Source organism: Schistosoma mansoni, chromosome 1 (genome assembly GCF_000237925.1).
Source record: "Schistosoma mansoni strain Puerto Rico chromosome 1, complete genome".
NCBI classification, from domain to species: domain Eukaryota; kingdom Metazoa; phylum Platyhelminthes; class Trematoda; order Strigeidida; family Schistosomatidae; genus Schistosoma; species Schistosoma mansoni.
Window position 1 is genome coordinate 35435306 of NC_031495.1, and position 19063 is coordinate 35454368.

The window sequence follows — 19063 nt, forward strand, 5'->3', positions numbered from 1 at the left end:
TGAAATGAAAACAACTATTTGATTCAGGGCATTCATCAATCCTACTTAAATTGATACTCTTGGTGTTCATTTAAACGACTTCAAAAACATAAGAAAAAATTTAAAATTTACATTTTTAGATGTCTGTCGACTCCCGTATGATCATGGTGGATGTTCAAACTTTGAAAAACGATGGTATTATGACATGCAAAAACGAATGTGTATGCCTTTTACATACGGTGGATGCTTTGGAAATTCTAACCGTTTCGTTACAAAAGCAGAATGTGAAGGATTTTGCATGGGGAAAGATGTTTGTAGACTACCTTTACAAGCAAGTTTCCTCTTCATGTTGTTATAAATTCATTGTTATCTTTTTTTAATATTTTATAAGCAAATATTAGAATAAAGCAGAGAATTCTGTTATCTATTTATTGTAATATCCTTTTTGTAAAATTTATTGATTGTATATCGTAGTTTTTAGAGGGAATTTATCAACTCCAGTTGATTAGCTTATCATGTCTATAGTAATATTGTAATAATTTATTTTTGTTATATCGATTGAGTGAGTTCTTGCCCAGTTGATATATATGAACGTGCTGATTCCCGCCAATAAGAAAGGAGTGAATTTATCGATCGAATTAATAATACACGAAAGCCGTATGAGCTGTCTTGACTACTTATCAGTCCTGCTATCTGCCTAGCCCAGTCAGTTAAGTCCAGAACACCAATAACAGCCTCTGCAATCCGAATCATTTATTTCAAACATACTGGGTTTATATACCAAACAAACAGACGACATCGTACAATGAAATAGGAAATAACATTTGTACAAGATTTAGCCAAATGTGGCTGTGAATAGGGGGAACAGTGATCAATAGACTGGGGATAACTCAAGAATGGTAAATCGTATAATAATAGTCTATAGGTCAAAATGAAGCTTATAATAAGAGGGACACGAATATGAATAATTTAGTTACTTAACAATTATATAATAAAAATATACGCACAGTATCGGTCCATAAACGGATCCCCAAAGTTACCGTTTACTATTCTTATCGGGTTATAACAATTTTCCAGCAGTATTTGAACATATTAAGAAATATAATCATGTTCAGTCATTTATGGAACTTGCTATCTGGATTCAATCGGATCCCATTGTTTATGTTTTTACTGTAATATTTATACTAAGAACACCATTTTAGGCATAAAATCATTATCTAGGCGTTCATTTGTTAGCGATAACAAACTGTGGTAACTATCAATTATATAACGTACATTAGTAAGTTTACTTTAAATGCAATCAAATACTCTTAAAATACTCTTGAAGTTTGTTAGCAATTATTTTCGTATATTTCGTAAATAAGTCTATTGTTTATATGAGGTAAACAGTTATGGAATATACTTGTACCATTTTCTCGAAGATATCATTGTTAGTTGTGTGTTTTTTGTATTTTGCTATGTTCAGAAGAATTCTACTGACCCAAGTTATCCTGAACGATTCTATTATGATCATTCTAGAAAACAGTGTCTTCCATTTCGTTTCACTGGTCTACTAGCGCATGGAAACAATTTTCCATCGCTTAGTGCCTGTAATGCAACATGTATTTATGTACCGGACATTGAAGTGATCGCCGAAAAAATTATGCAGAGTTCTAATTTAAATAGTGATAAAAAATTAGAAGAATCAAACAAAACATTGATTCAAGCATCATCTATGGAAAATCCTACAAATACCCAACAAATGACAGATGAAAACACTTCTATAAGTGTCCATAGAATACCAACTGATAATAAAAGTATGTACATAGCTACAAAACATTTCGCATGACTTGCTAAAAAATTAATTCTTTCTGGTTTTTTAATTGTTACTCAGATAATGAAGAAAAAGAAGACATGCAATATATATACTAAAAGACTAATATTTGAACGAAGAATATTCTTTTCGATAAATTCTCTTCAGGCTCGTGAACACCTCCCAGCGTGGCTAAGCAAAGGTTTGGTGAAGAAAGTAAACAGCTCGATATTGGCCCATTTAGTACAAACTGGTCATGGTGCCAGTATAAACCAATCCTTTTCAATTATTTATAGGGTCAATAATTTTTTGCCAAAGCTTGTCAGGCTTAAAGTCCTTCAAACGGCTAAGGCAGTAGCCATCAGGATGAAGAAACTTGAGCTATGCGTGCAGAAGAAATATCTCCAACCCCTGCTCCATCCTTGGCCATCCACAAGGCCAATTATTCAATAGTAATCTTAGCTATTGGATGACCTAATTTGACTACGTATTTACGACCTTTCGTAGTCGAATGTAATTGTCTCTCTTATCTTTATTTACAAATCTTTGTATTATTATTATTATTATTTTCATAGTTGAAACCACGAGTCAATTGAAGCTAGACCACCATGGAAAACCTGGAAACACTAGACGGCCGTTTCGCCCTGTTATGGGACTCTTCAGCAGTGCGCATCCACGATCCCGCACCCGCGAGATTCGAACCCAGGACCTACCAGTTACGAGCCAGAGCCCTTAACCTATAGACCACTGAGCCGGCATCCAACGGTGTTAATGTCTAACTTCAACGAATCCACGAAGTTGAGCAACCGTTCACTAATTGTCTTCAGTGAGTTGATATCTCACAACAGACGTGGTTTGAACTCCACTGGTCACTGCTTCTCACTAGAACTCCTTGATGTACTTCTCGAAGTCAGTCACTAATGAGCATATGATTATATTAATTATCAGAAGGGGTTTTATGGAAATTTAGTATTTTCATAGTTGAAATTATTATTATTATTGGTTAAACATCATTATAAACCTCCCCTATACATGATTCATTAACTTAGCACTGATCCCTTCTTATTACGTCCTACGAAATTTTCACACAATTTAGTCTTCCACTTGATCGAATTGTAATTCAACTATCATATCTCTCTCACCCTGTTTGACCCATATTTATTCTGATCACAGATCCTAAATTTTCACTTATATACAGATTCAAATTAACTTTCTAAATGAGTCATATCAACATCAACAATTTTATTCTATTTGGTTTGTCAATTCTAAATTTACATGCTTTAAACGATGTACTTTGCCTTTAACCTGACCATCTTTTCGGATTATTAATTTGGATATATAATTGTAGAACCTGAAGAGAATTTATGGAAAAGAATATTCTTCGTTCAAATACTAGTCTTTTAATATGATGGGGAACTTTAAACGATTAATATTTATACATTCATTGTATATAAATAAGATTTAAGCACTTTTGTATAGATACCAAAATGTAATATAAACGTATGATATAATTATACAACAAATAGGTTATATTTCCCCTATTTTGTTTCTTTGTCAACATGATATCATTCTTTGATAGTAATTATTAGGATTTTCATGATATTATGTTGAACATGGTCTATTCATGTTCATCAAATAATACCACCAACAGGATGAATTTGTGCTTGGAAACGTTTTCACCCAACTCAAGTAATATGTAGTTGATAATTCTTTCCATATTAAATTTCAAGTTTAATAATGTATTCAGCTAGAGATAAACAAGATAAAAAACAGAAAACCAAGTGAGTTCATTCAAAAATTAACGTATTGATTGTTAAAAAGAAACAATATCTATAAGTGAGGACATGTGTGAAAGGAATTTAGGATTCTAATGAATTTCCTTATAGTGTTGAGTGTCAGTAAAATAGTATAATGTCGTTCAGTAAACGAAACTTACTAGATTTACATACTTGCACAAGAACTATCAAAATTTGCTTAGTTTCTGTTAGATAAAATATTGGAACGTAAATTTTGATGTTTATAATGTCGGCTGCTATGTTAAGCCCACATAGCTTATTCTAGCTTCCGAACAAGCCAATCTATTCATTCTTCTCAAAGCACATTTTACCCCATCACGTATTCACTTATCATCCTTGACTGTTTCTATGTAAGCGTATGTGTGTACATTTCTTATTCTATTCATCTCATATCTGTAACCTATTTTTGTTCGATTTTGAATATCGAACTACCCTTGGCTAAATGGAGTTGGCTCACATGCCTTTTCCACTGCGCATCATTTCGCTTCGCTCCCTTCCCTTTGCTTTTTTCTCTTCGTTCCCCTGATCGTTTATCTGGAATAAAAATTGCATGAAACACACGTAGTCAAAATCCATTCTCGTATTTGATTTATTTAATTCCCTTATTCACTAACACCAGTTAAGTCAATAATTATATACGAGTTTTGGCAACATGTATATTCCACTGACAATCATCAGAAACGATCTAACTAGAGTCAAATATCAGTTCACCAAATGTTCAGCTCTCGGAAGTTACTGAAGGTCGAACCCATTTTGGTGATTATTTAGTAAAAGATAAAAGACAAAAAGCATCAACTGATTTCTATTGAAAGTTACACATACTTATTAAAAGAAATTCTTACATAAAATATTTATATCCTATAAAATAAGCAAACAAAATTTACAAAAAACACAACTACTTTAATATGAATTCGCTTAGTAAAATTTATCATTCCTACAGTTATTTATTATGAAATTAAGACATTTGTGAAAATTGTAGAGTTTTCTTTTTGATGAGGTTTCTCTTTCATCCAATAACTAATCGTATTAAACTATTATTATTTTAAGAATAAAGGAATTATATTAATTGAGATCATGAATCAATCAAAGCTAGACCACCATGGAAAACCTGGAAGCAAAGAACGGCCGTTTCGTCCTATTATGGGACTCCTCAGCTGTGCGCATCCACGATCCCGCCTCACAAGATTCGATCTTATGCTAAATTAAATTTATCCATATAAATAGATTATGAATAAAAAAAAGGGATGTTAAGTAGTTATATTCACTTCTACTCTATGGATCGAATGTAGTAAAGATAGTGAATTGTAATAGATTTATTATTACATATTCAATATTGACTTACTGAAGGTATAAAACTAGATAAATCATCTGTTACCTATTTCTATCGGATAATATATAATCCCTAAGAAAAAAACGTTATTTACCATGGTGATTAAATTCCATTCAATTTCATACCTCATTCACACATGTTGTTACTGAGGTCATAAGATATAAATTTATTAAAATAATACATAGTTATTGCACAAAGTGTAAAGATAATAATAAAGATGATAAATATTTCACTAACCATGCAGTTAATGCTTCATTCGCAAAATATCAGTCAATCGTCTCAAACTTTATTGTTCTTTTGTTTCCACACCAATCATTCTCTGTTCTCGTTCTCTTTTCTTCGATCTTAACCTTCTGCCTCTAGGCATTTCACTTTCGATTGATGATACATATTACTTATATATGTCGACATCAGTAGCACACACCACAATAGAAAAACAATTTTAAAAAAAATTAGATATCATTATTATATTTTTAATCATTTAAAACACCTGATACGGAACTATCTTGTATGTAGTCAATAAACACCGTATTCTATTTTGTAAAAGGAAAACTTAAAACAAAATATAAATTGAAGTGTGTAAGCTACATGAATCTTCGACGTTTGTTCTTGCGTACAGCAGTTTACAGATGATATTTGATTACGTTACTTCAGATGTAACAATGGAATGCTGAAAAGAGTTTTAAAAATAAACGTTAAATTTAAAACTATGTTTTCCTGTTTCAATGCAATTTTATGGTAAGCAATCCTGATAAAATGGATGGATAATATATATGAAATCCTATAGTTCATCCAGATACGTTTTGAAGGTAACTTAATGAACTCTGTTTTAAATAACTCATTATTATTAAAACCTTAACCCTCAATTGAGTTCTTTTAGTTAAAAAGTTATTTTATTAAATAAGTGTGATTGTATCAAATGTTGAAACTTCATTTGTTTTCATAACGATTTTTATGTTCATTCCAGATATCTTGTCAGAAAAATTCCCATGTTTACCGTTCATCACTAGTAGTCAATATGAAAATATAGATAGACATACATTTTGTAACAGTGAAGATATAATTCATGAATTAGGTTATCGATTTCAAGTAACATCAAGTGTCCACGTAACAGATGAAACAATTGATGGTATTTGTGTACCTATTCTAGTACCAATTTGTTTAAATGAACCACAACGATTGTACGGGCAGTTAAATACGTATGAAAGTCAGATGATTGGACGTGTCTTCAAAACTGAAGCAGAATGTGAGGAAACTTGTCTACTTAAAAACAGATTTAAGAGAAGTATTATTATGGAAAAATCATTTGATACGACTAAAAATATACGTCAATTATTAAATAAGATTTTGGACGAGAAATCTAAATTATCAGGTAAGCTACAGTATAGTAGTAGCATACGATTTGAGAAAACATATCAAAACGGACCTTTTTATACAGTTAATAAGGAGTTAAAATTTTATCAATTTATATAAACAATAATTGTCTAAGTATTACATCAATTACTTTGACTTTTTTCAGAACATATATACTAGTTTATATAAGAATTTCCGTTTAAATTAGGGCGAATAGTTTCACAGTATTTGGGCGCCGAGTTGATGTAAGACATAAATACTAGTTATTTTTTGAGAGTTTAAGAGAGTCGATATTTTTAATTAGGTGATAAATCTATAACTGAGAGTTGAGCTTACTAGAAAGTACTTAATTAAAATATGAATTTGTGAACTGAGCCTTTACACTGAGTAGCTTTTAAAAATCAAAACGGATTTTCTGACTATTATCTTTACATCGACAAACTCCATAACATCGGAAAACAGAATGTATCAAAAGTGTTCGAGACTAAAGAGTTTGTAATCAAATGAATGAATGTCATCATTATTAATCTTTTCTCCATGCTTTGTGATGGCTGTCACTCCTTAATAATATTTATGTTCAGCCTCACAGTGACTGTTGTCTCTTGACGGTCTCGAGCATTTTTTACTCTTTTACCGCAGAAAGTAACCTTCTTGCTAAGCTGTTCTGGCCACGACGCACTATCAAAGGAAAGGTTTTACGGAAATTACCATGTTTTCTAGTCACTAGTACTGCAGGCATTTCATTCAATAAATTTGTGGTTTACCTGGTTAATTAAGTGTACAATGCTATAGCTATTAGTAGTAATCACTGTAATTATTTTTCAAACAAATAATTTCAACTAAACTAGCACATTTAAAACACATCCTACGTAAATCCAATTTTTTCTCAAATCACTAAGAAAACTTAGTAAATTGCAAACGTTGCTACTAAGGATTCAGTTCATACTGAATAATATATCATGAATTCGATTATTATTTGATGAGTAGTATACATAATCTTCAATACTAACGTCAAGACAGTTCTACTGTACGGAGCTGACACTTCGGGGACTACCACAACCATCATCAAAGTGACATAAGTATTTATAAACAATTTTTTAAGCAAGATATTCAATATCCGTTGACCGGATACCATCAGCAACAACCCACTGTGTGAGAAAACAAACCAGCCTCCAGATGAAGAGGAAGTTAGGAAAAGACGTTGTAAGTGTATAGGACACACAGTAAGGAAATCATCAAACTGTATTACGAGGCAATCGCTAACTTGGAATCGTGAAAGGAAACAGAAAACAGGAAGGTTAAAGAACACACTACGTCGGGAATCGGAAGCGGACATCAAAAGGAAGAATATCAACTGGAAACAGCTGGAAAGAATGGCTGAGGATAGAGTGGGATGGAGAATGCTGATGTGCGGCCTATGCCCCTCCTAGGGGAGTAACATGCATAAATAAGTAAATAATATACATTATAGTACATTTAATCTTACAGAAGGCAAGCCTTTTTGCTGGATGAAAACAAATAATATATATGGTAAGTCGGACAGTGATTATGAAAACAACAATCATAACGCCTAATCTAACATTTATAGACAACTTCAGAATTATCGATCTTTAATAATGTTATAAAACATAAGGTGAAGAATTTGCGATCACTTTTGTGATGGTTTTATTAAGTATATCATTAAAGTAATTGTTATCTTAGAAATTAGAAAAAGGCCTGGAAACGTATCACTAATGTAGTGAAATTTCATGCAATAATGGTATCATTTATTGCAGTTAACTCGCGGCAGTTCAAGATTTTCGGCTCACATTAGTAGGCAGAAAAAATAATGCAAGTTAATAAAAAAGGACTATGCAGCTACAGTCAATTTATTAACTCTCATGATATCATTTAAAATAATATATATTTCTGTTAACCTCAACGACACAAATTCTTAACAGTGAATATCAGCACTAAACTAGACAATCAAAAAAATTGTTTCTGATCAATACTTTCATCTTTCCAAATGAATGAATCAATTTGTTTATGTACAAAATCATACATTATCGTAAATAAACTGAATATAATGAACATACTTTTCCAGGGAATTCGGTTCTACTCCATCAGTTGATAAAAGTGAATTTACAAAATAAAGATATAGTTGAAATCATCAATCAATTGAAGCTAGACCACCATGGAAAACCTGGAAGCACTGGACGGCCGTTTGGTCTTAGTATTGGAACCCCTCAGCAGTGCTCATCCACGATCCCGCCTCACGAGATTCGATGGATGCACACTGCTGAGGAGTCCCACAATAGGACGAAACAGCTGTCCAGGGCTTCCAGGTTTTTCATGGTGGTCTAACTTCAATTGACTCATGATTTCAACTATATAAAATTGCTAAAATCTCCATTAAACCTTCTTCTAAAAATAAAGATATTTTAAACACTCGTAAGTTACAACAAAAAGCATATATATATATATATATATATGCCATAAAATTATGTTGAATCATCACTACTACTGATAAATAATAAGTGTAAATAAACTGATACTGAATAGACATTTAGTATTATTATTATTAGACATTTATTACTTTTTAGGTAGTATAACTGAATTTTTAAAAAAAACAGTAATTGTTTGCGGTTATAGTGATTAGAACACTGATTCACTATGTATAAACATTTAAGATTCACGATCTATTAAGTCAGAAAAACAATAAAGTAGAATTATATCTTGTGTGTTTAGATGCAGCGAATATTATAAATGAGTTGGACATTAGTTAATACTAACAACCGGTAACATTTCCAGCTATAATAAAATAAACTAAATACGTCTGTAAACATAAACAATTAAATAGGTTTGTGCTGAAAATTCAGGAAACTTTGTACAAAGCCTCTTCAAATGAAGATCATAGAAGCGAAATAAACTAACACACAGTACATAAACTGAAATATTTGTATAAATCTACTCATAAACATTTCAGTTTCAGTTTGGTAAGGACATTAGGCTTAATGACCTGTGTTAATTCTGACAATGATGGTCTCTCAGTTGATCCAACTTCCTTTCGAAACAGTCAACAGATGGAGCTTCAATCACGTTTTCAGGTAATTAATTCCACTCGTTGATTGTTCGATGGAAAGTCCATGGTCAGCTGATAAGTAATTTGTTCTGGGCTTGTGAACTCTTTTAGAGTGTACTCGTGAATTCTCTTTTTTGGAAGATAAAAAAATGAGGGCATATCAGGTGCAAATTTATCACCAAGTAATTTGAAAACTGTAATCAAATCACCTCTAGTTCTTCGATATGACAACGGAAATAGATTTAGTTTAGTCAATCGAGTATCATATGTGAGCTTGGCTGTTCCTCAGTCAGCTTAGTTGCTGTTCTCTGAACCTTTTCCAAAAGTTCACTGTCTTTTTTTAAGCAGGAGCTAGCTACCTATATAGAGGACGCACAAAGTCTGTATACAAAGTGAAGAAATTTTTAGTGTCGACATGTCTAAAAGCCCTACGTATTGACCATAAAGTTCTTAAACCTTTGGAGGCTAGTGAACGACAGCGTGCAGTAGTTTTTAAGTCTTTGCTAACGATAAACCATAATTCACTGTGCGTTTGGACAAAAGGTAGCTCAGTGTTATTCATCATGTATATATCTATACCTTGATGACCAATACGCATCACAATACACTTGGAAGTATTTATCTGCAATTGGTAAGTTTGAGACCATTCAGATAATTTCATCAGGTCACTTTCCAGTTCTAAGCTATAACCTTTACTTCTTATCGTTCTCCATATCTTGACATCGTCAGCATATAGCAAGACCGATGATGAAAGGAGACGAAGAAGGTCATTTACATACAAGAGGAATAACATTACATTTGACAAAAAAAATAAGGAAAATATTGCCAATGTACTACCAAGAAGCTGGAATTTTAAGTGTATAAAATATTCATTGAATATATCATCCCCAATTTCTTTTAAATGAAATATTCAACCAATGTAGTCACCTAGTTATCAATGTGGACTAGAAATAGGTGTAAACGATGTTGAACTCTTAGTGGTTTCATTATTCATGTTCATTAGTAACAGTTTTCTGAAAATGCAACATAAACAGAAAAGTCACACTATTTTATCGATATCTGCTCTTCCTTAATTGGTTACTTTACGTATTTGTGGAAAAAACATATCGGTAAATACAACTTAATTGTCAATATAGTTTTTCAAATATGACTCAAAACTGACAAGTGATTGTGTTGGGTTGATTTCAGTTAAGTTTCTAGATTCGTGTAATGATTTGACTAAGCTAATTTCAGGAAACGAATGTTACAACAAACCGCATGTTGATAGTGAGAGGGATGATTTACACTGTTTTGAATAGTTTTTGCACAGAGTTTACTTTGTGTCGTATTTTATCTGTTGAACCACTTTACAGAAGTGTTTTCAACGTCCCAGGTTAGTGGACACAGTGCCACAAAGAGCCGCTCATTATATTCATAAACATACAATAACCATATTAACAAAAAGCTTGAAAGAAATCAAAGATTAACAATTGAATGAGACTTAATCGATATTCAAACATTAAAACCGTCGTAAAAAATTGAAGTCAATTGAAACTTATTGTTATCAAAAGTGTAGCAATCAACTTTTACATAACGTACACGATATCAGTATGAATTTTTTTCAACTTTATCAACCCATAGTTTTAGATAGTTGCTTTTTATCTTTCCCAAAAGTTTTCGGGATAGCTCAATATGCAGCATTATATATTCAAGTTTTCGACCTTTTAGTTTTTAATAGAACAACTTGAATTTTTATCTCCAAACTTTAGCAGACAGTGATTTGTGAGAAAAAAGATTTCCTAATAGTTAACTATATTTTTGTTAGCTATAAAAGTACTATAATAAAAATATTTGAAGATTCCTGGTATTGAAAGTAACCTATTTCATTTTGTATTCAATTTCATTTAGGCTTGACATCATTGAATAACTGCTTATAAGGCAATATTAGTCCATGAATGCGTTTTAGAGTATCGCTGCACTGTTTAGTGTATCTTCATTAGTTTTCTGATCATACAAACTAATCACTTCTATTCCTTGAAACTCTATGTTTAGTGAAAATAGTTAAAACTTGCATTTTCCTCAATCTGCTGGATTTGAACTTAATGTTCAACAGTATTTTTAAAATAAGAATACGGTGTGCCGAATGGTATAGCGGTAACAGCTCGATTTTCAACTTCAAACTATGCCAATTTTGAAACATTAAAACATCAGGAGCTGGGTAGATTGACAGATCAAACTTTTATATTAGTCATTATCACACTGATTGGAAAGGGTAGAAACAACTGTGTTCATCATTTAGAAGGTCATAAACCATTGACATCGACATATATTGAATAATTTGGAGTAGATAATTACAACTTTTTTAGTAGAGTAATTAATGTGGAGAGATTTAGAACCATTAAGCTTTTCCATTCCTTACAAATCATATATCAGTCAATAGGTTTGCTTTCCAGAAGAAACTAAGTATTGAAGGCCACAAAACCTAAATCCTATCAATCAAAATGGTTCCCCCTACTGAGGTTCATTTTTATCATGTGTGTGACGTCCGTTTGGAGACCATTAACAATCAGGTAGCTTAAAGTGGCTAACCTTTTTTGATTTTAAACTTTCGCTACACGACACCTGGTGTTCCTAAATAAAAGTCTCAGTATAACAGGTGAAGTTGATTGTCAGCGTAATAAATTTACACACTATTTACTATTTCTATGCTCTTCTATACTATCTTCATCTGTATACTGAAGCATACCGAAAATCGAAAAATGATATAAACTGATTAAATGTTTTGTAATGTGGTCTTATTATCATTGAAATTCAAATGCTTTCCTATATTTGTTAAAATTTTCACCCAAAACGTACTACTTTAATGTCCTGTTGTACCTAATAGATTTGTCTTACTTCGAAACTCTTCAATAATATAAATTTCATGATATTAAACTCTCTTGTAAAGCACTTATTAAATGTATTTTTGAGCACTGGAAAGTTGAACGTCCTAATTTATTTTTCATTTAACAATATTGTAGTGAAGGCGAACACAGGTGGAGATATCTGATTATATTTAGCACAAAATTACAGATTTACTTGATAAAACAGAAAAACCATACTCCAATACTTCATTTGGGAAATGTTCATTAATTTTCCCATACTTCATTGTTCCTGTGTTTCCATACCAACTGCTTTCTGTTCCCGTTCTTCCATCCTCGATCTTCTCAACCTTCTGCTGCCAGACATTCTATTCCTGACTAGAGTTATATACTACTGATGTCGACATAAGTAGAACCCACCACAATACTTCCTCTGACTAATCAGTAATCTTATAATTTACTGTAACTGAGACACAACTGAATATATCTTTCGATTATATGTATTGAAGAGTATTACTTCATGACAAAGTACATTTAACTTTAATTTAACAAAAATTAAAATTTCTTTCTTTTCGTGAAGGTCATTTAAATGATTCAGTTTATCCAACACTAAACTACGAGATGATAACAGACAAGCAGTAAGTTAAACTTTAACAAAAGAATATTAATTTCTCATAAATTATTAATTGGTTTAAGAAGTCGCATCCTTTTATCTTTTACAGTTGAATAAGTTTCCATTTTTACAAGTTTTATAAATAAGAACTAATGTAATATAGATTAGATATGTTACATTCTGAAAAATGAGTGTGCAAACGTAACGTATACTTACAAATTTTAAACAGTTGCAGAGTAATAGAAAATCAAATTATTTCTAACAAACGATGCAACTGTTTTTGATGAGAGCCATTTTCATTGACTAGTATAGTAACTTAGATTTCTTCGAAATTTAGCAAGCATGCCTATGCAACTACGATTTGGTGGAAATAGCTAATCCACTTGAAAACCAGATAGGAATCTGAGACAACGGCCAGGTGAAAGTTAACTCTAACCATTTAACCCTATACAGGAATAACTTAGTGACTGTGATTTAGGAATAAATATGTTGGGTCAAACGTATGAATAAAGATGAATAGCAGTATGAATCTTCCTGAGTTGTAGCGTTTATATAATATATCCTGTGGTTAGCACAGTCCGCACCTGCTTAAATTCGGACAACTAAAAAAATAATCACGAAGTATTTACTTCCTTCTAATATTTTCAGTAAACAGTTTTGGATTATTTGTATTTATTTTTAGACACAACAAGATATTTCAAGCTGTCACACATTCCTTCAACCAGTCAAATTTTAAGAAGACTTTGACATTAGAAGTGTTAGAAAATGAACACATTAAACTCCCATGTTGGATCGTATCTCAAAATAAACCACATGTTCAATGGATTCATCTATTAACAGGAAAAAGGTTAGTTTTGCCAGAGAATTACGTTGTTGAATCTTATTTATAATTTTGGATTACTGATTGGTTATTTTATTCATCTTGTAAAACTACCAGTATAAGTGACAGGATCATTTATCTTGGCATAACAAAGTACTTTGGTATGTCATACCATATTTATATGTTAAAATACGATCAGTTTCGATATCTTGTTGTTTTTTAAGTGTTTATTATCGAAATTTTTCTGCTATACAACACATTTACTGAAAACGTAATGTGTTTCGGAGAGACTATCAAACACTGAAAATCATTTAAACCAACAGTCGTATGTTGTCATCATCATTTTGCTTCCAAAAGATAGTCTACAAAAATATTTTGGCTTTAAAATCACAATCAGATGAGAGACAAATTTGTTGATAAAAACAATTATCGAAGGTTTTGTATTATGTTACGCTTTACTGAATATACCTCGCCTTTAATATGAGCACATTGAAATGTTTAGCATTTACATTCAAGTGATCTAAGTCGGAGTAGACAATGCGGATGCATGCCATATGCATTCATGAATAGCAGGTTAATTAGACATCAATTTTATCGTAATTTAGGTATATTATTCTATTCTAGTATATTATATATGTTGAATTTATTTGGCTAGAATAGAGTTTAAATAAAAATAATGTGTTCCACTCTTCATGCCATCATATACTATCAAGTTATTGTTAATACAAATCAGTACAATGCTGTTAGTAACGTTCAGTAAACTTGTAAGGACAAATTAGAAGCACAGGTTAAATTACAAGGACAGTAGATAGGCTTGTATATTATATGTTATTCTGCAACCGAGGTAACGATAAAAATACAGTGGTCTACGCAGCTATGTTGCCTATTGTCTAAACATTTATACTGATTGCCTGACTAAAGATGATTATCATGTTGACAAAAATTCGTTTCAGTAAAGAACTACTTATCTACGACAGTAAGTTTGAACAGGTTTATTCGCTCCTTTATAACCAATGGACATTACGTAAATACTACACACAGAGATATCTGATCCGTCACACGAAAATGAACTTTTCTATAGGACTGTTTTACGCTGGTTTACACAACACGCATACCCTCGACGCTTTTGAAGGAACAAATCACTACGTTCTGAAGAGCTTTTCTCTACAGCATTCGGTTTATCAATTATTTGCAGCTTCTGGAGCTCAACAACTTCAATATGAAAGTTTTACTTGATAAAATGTAGTCTTACATGACATAAGTTTTTCCAGAAATTAATTTTACATTATAAAAAAGTGGTAGACGTTTCCTATAATCCAGTAGTATAATTCACAATCATATATAGTTTAGTCATACTCGTCTGAAATCAGTTTTTTCAAGAAACGTTAATGTAAATCTGTCCTGAAAGTTCAAGGGTACACAAATTTTCTACTCTAAGATTAATATTCTTATCAAAATTTTAGGTATCCAGTGACAGTTCATCATCATTCTAAAAATAAAAATATTTGGATATCACATTTATTAGTACATAATACTAAAACCCAGTTGCATACAGGAGGATGGGTTTGTGAAGCTTCCGATTTAGAAACTACAGAATATGCAAAAGCTACTATTATTTTAAATGTAGTTTCTTTACAACCAAACAAAATACTTGATATGAGTTCTCAAAATACAGTATCGTCACATGATACGATCATGGTACCGAAGGATGGATTGGTGTTTCTCAGCTGTCCCCATTATCAGTATTTAGGCGACACTTTATGGAAGAAAAATGGGTGAGTATTTATCCACAATTTCACGTTAATTTACACGTTAACTCATGCTTACTTCTTATGTAATATAGTTTAAGGGATTTTTAAGCTTTACTGTAAGGGCGATTTTGAAGATTGTTTAACTTCATAGATTACACCATCAAATGAAATTAAATAGACATTTATTGAAAGTCAGAGTCGTGGACAGATATTTCGCTCTAGTATGGAACACCTCAGTAATACGCGTTGCTGATGACATATGCATTAAACTCAGGACTATTGGTACCATTTCAAGAGTTTAAGCTTTAGACTACAAACCAGTGGTCTAAATGTTTACGTTTTAATATTCTTCGATATTGAGCAACCATCGTTCAACGTCGTTGGTGGGTGACTACCTCATACTCAATATGTCTGAACTCCAATGGTCACAGCTTCTCCCTAGGTCTTTGAGAATTGTTTTTTAAAGTCACTTATAAAGTTTTAATGAATACCCAGTCATGATATTTAGTTTGAAGTAAATAATTTTCACAGATGATAGTAAATATTCTGATTTAACCATCTATAATTCTGTTCAGATACATGCATTAATTTTATTAGATTTGAGATTATTGATTCTCCTACAATTTAGATTTTGTTAAAATGATTTGTATAATTAGTTATCAAACTTCTCTGTATATTTCTCACTCTTTAGAGAAGACATTTTACAGGCAAATTCTGAATATCTGGTAATTGAACACGCGAATCCTAAATTTCATACAGGAATCTGGATCTGTGGTATTAATTATGACAACAATTTTATTGAACTATATAAGTTCAACATATCTGTAGGTTATCCACCAGAACTTCAAAAAAGCAATACCAATTTATCTAAGGCTATTTCTCAATTTCCACTTACCTGTCCAATAAATACACAAGGCGAACCGGCAGGATACGTTCAATGGTTTGAATGTAAGCATACGAATAACTGCTATCCTTTGACAACAGAATTGTATTCTTCTATGTTAAATCAAATCATTCTTATTATGTGTCGTATCGAAAATATCTGGGGAATGGATGAAACTTATTTTAATCTAACTACTGAATAGATAGATATATCCATATCCATATATATTTAATTAGTGTATATGTGTTATCTTGCTCAATGGAATAATTTATTTACATGTTTAATCCTTTAATTCTTTTCCTAATAAACGTTATGTTACATTACATTTAAATAAATAAATTAGATTACATCTTTAATTTTGTGAATATTTTCAGTCTTAAGTCATGTTGGTGAAATACTTTTACAAATGTAGGGTGAATGCTCATTGGCAACTAGTAATTTTGACCATTATCAAATTTTCATAGTTGAAAGCGTGAGTCAATTGAAGCTAGACCACCAGGGAAAACCTGGTAGCACTGGACGGCCATTTCGTCCTAAATCTCCACAAAAACCCCTTCTGATAGTATTATCAAATTGAATGGACTAATAATTTTGCTAAGATTATATGTAAGATCCATGATCATCAACACGTTGGCAATTAAATTAGGTTACTACTGCCTAAAATAATTGCATCATTCAATCTGTTAAATATATGTCTGTTAAGTAATGTTTCATGAAAATCAATTAGATATGATTAAAATCCAGTAGAATCATTGGCTAATTTCAGACTGATAGTTTATACTAGCATAGTTCATAATTGAGTATAGGGTTCTAAATAATCATCTGTAATTTATATTGGACATAAAGAATATAAGGCAATGTGAGAGAGTCGAAGCCGAAATCATCTTTATATAATGTAAATATAAGCAAAACATATCAGTATTATGCTTATTCACTACCTTATACTATATCTCCCTATTGACTACTTATTCAAAATAAGCTTTAGAAATTGCTGTTGTTTGTAGATTTCGCTAATATACATAACGAGTCCCAAATAGGAGGAAACGCGCGTCCTAGATTCCACTGCTAGCCACTATCCATCTTTGCTCATAAATTATATAGTATGCGTGAACTGTTAACAATGAGGTATGAGATCAGTTACATATCGAAATTAGATTTTCGTGTTGTATTGGAAATACTAGAAATAGTATGACTGAAAAACGTAACTGTGAAGAAGAAAAAAACATGTATCACTGGGACCAGTACCATTGGATATTCAAAATTTTGTATGAACTTACTAATGTAATTAAATATATCTTTGAATGTGTATCAAATCATTAACTTATGCCTTCTATTGATTATTTTAAGTCATGTTTTGATAGAATATTATCAAGTTACTCAAAAATTTATCACTAGTATGATAGTACATCAGATGTTGCTTTGTATGATAGAATATTTGATGGGACCTTAGATGTACAAAGTTACTCTCATAGACATTACAAAAGAAGTTTGAAAGTTGTAGAGATGATAGGTTTTACGTTGTTGTCAAACTGTTTACTCTGAAGGACAAAAGAATTTGTAAAAGAAGGTGAAAAGTGTTAAAGGAACATAATTAAAACATGTTTTTCATCGAGATTCAAAATAAACTTCAAAAGTAGATTGGCAACTAGTTTAAAAAATTAAAAAACATAGGTTACCCGATGTTATGATACTTAAACGTAATATGCGTAATATCAGTGAATATAGGTTGTTTGTTATGCAAAAGTTTCATCCACTCCATGTATTTAATGGTTTAATAACCTGGTGAGTAAAAGTAACGTTTAGCTGGCTGGCTAACTCTTTTTGGAAAGCTCTCGCATTTTATTATTAATATTACACAACTCTTTTCTAGTTAAGCTGCTGATTTTCAACACAAACGTCAGTTCTGTGAAATACATTGAATTGGTGTCAAATTAGAGTCATTTTTTGTGATTTGTTAATAATGATAACAGTGCCGGTGAAAGCTTGATAAGTTTCATTTAAAGGAATATATTTTCTCATCATAAAATGAAGACAAACAGTTCTATAATAGCTTGATCTTCTTCACTCATGTTTTATTCATTCGTGATTTCCCGAATAGATTAGATGAAGACCCAATAGAAATATAACTGTCTTGGAATTTATCATATTTCTTCATTACATAAATTGTTCGCCGTGTTTCGTAGTTTATTTCTGTTTAACTGAATACAAAAACTTGTTATATTGTACCATTGTAAGTTATTTTATAGACGAATTCTAGGAATACTGATTGTCAGAATATTCCTAAATCAGAAATGATTATTGATAAATTTTGTCACAAAATGTAAAAACAAGATGATCGTGTAAAAACTGAACTTCCATAAATGATAAATATCTGCATAAAATCAAATCCCTGAAACACTATATTTAATTATAATGAAGTAGATTTACCCTTTTTGGACAGTTGTTGTTGTGTTCTTGTAAATTATTGTTGTTTATTTAGAAGTTAAGTAAAACTGACATTATAATTCATAAATATTTCAAATGGTCATGGGTCTCATGATTTTAATTTTATCTCAGTATATAAATGTTTGTCGCATTATACATAATTCTAAAATAAATAAGACTTGTTTACCTATACTTTTAAAAGTACAAAAAGTCTCTGTTATTTAAGGTTTTTAGCATTCAACTGTATGAGTTACCGATAACGTCAGTACAGTTTATTACTTAAGTTACTATTGGGTTTTTATATATATTGTGGAAGAGAACAAACCAGATTTCAGTGGAGGAAGAAATCAGGAAGAAGCGCCGAAAGTGGATAGGATACATATTGAGGAAACCACCCAACTTCGTCACAAGGCAAGCCCCT

General features: G+C 31.4%; 1 protein-coding gene across 1 annotated transcript in view; it reads left to right on the forward strand.

Moving 5' to 3' along the window:
* The window catches only part of Smp_180810 (putative kunitz-type protease inhibitor), a gene marked incomplete at both ends in the record, with an annotated part of 56072 nt that extends 39652 nt beyond the window's left edge, over nucleotides 1-16420 (forward strand). Inside the window, 7 exons of the mRNA XM_018794215.1 lie at nucleotides 120-289; nucleotides 1445-1775; nucleotides 5865-6269; nucleotides 12732-12789; nucleotides 13447-13611; nucleotides 15048-15359; nucleotides 16027-16420. Coding sequence (XP_018648650.1) covers nucleotides 120-289; nucleotides 1445-1775; nucleotides 5865-6269; nucleotides 12732-12789; nucleotides 13447-13611; nucleotides 15048-15359; nucleotides 16027-16420 — 1835 coding nt within the window. The remainder of the gene's footprint in view (nucleotides 1-119; nucleotides 290-1444; nucleotides 1776-5864; nucleotides 6270-12731; nucleotides 12790-13446; nucleotides 13612-15047; nucleotides 15360-16026) is intronic.
* Nucleotides 16421-19063: the final 2643 nt, after the last annotated feature.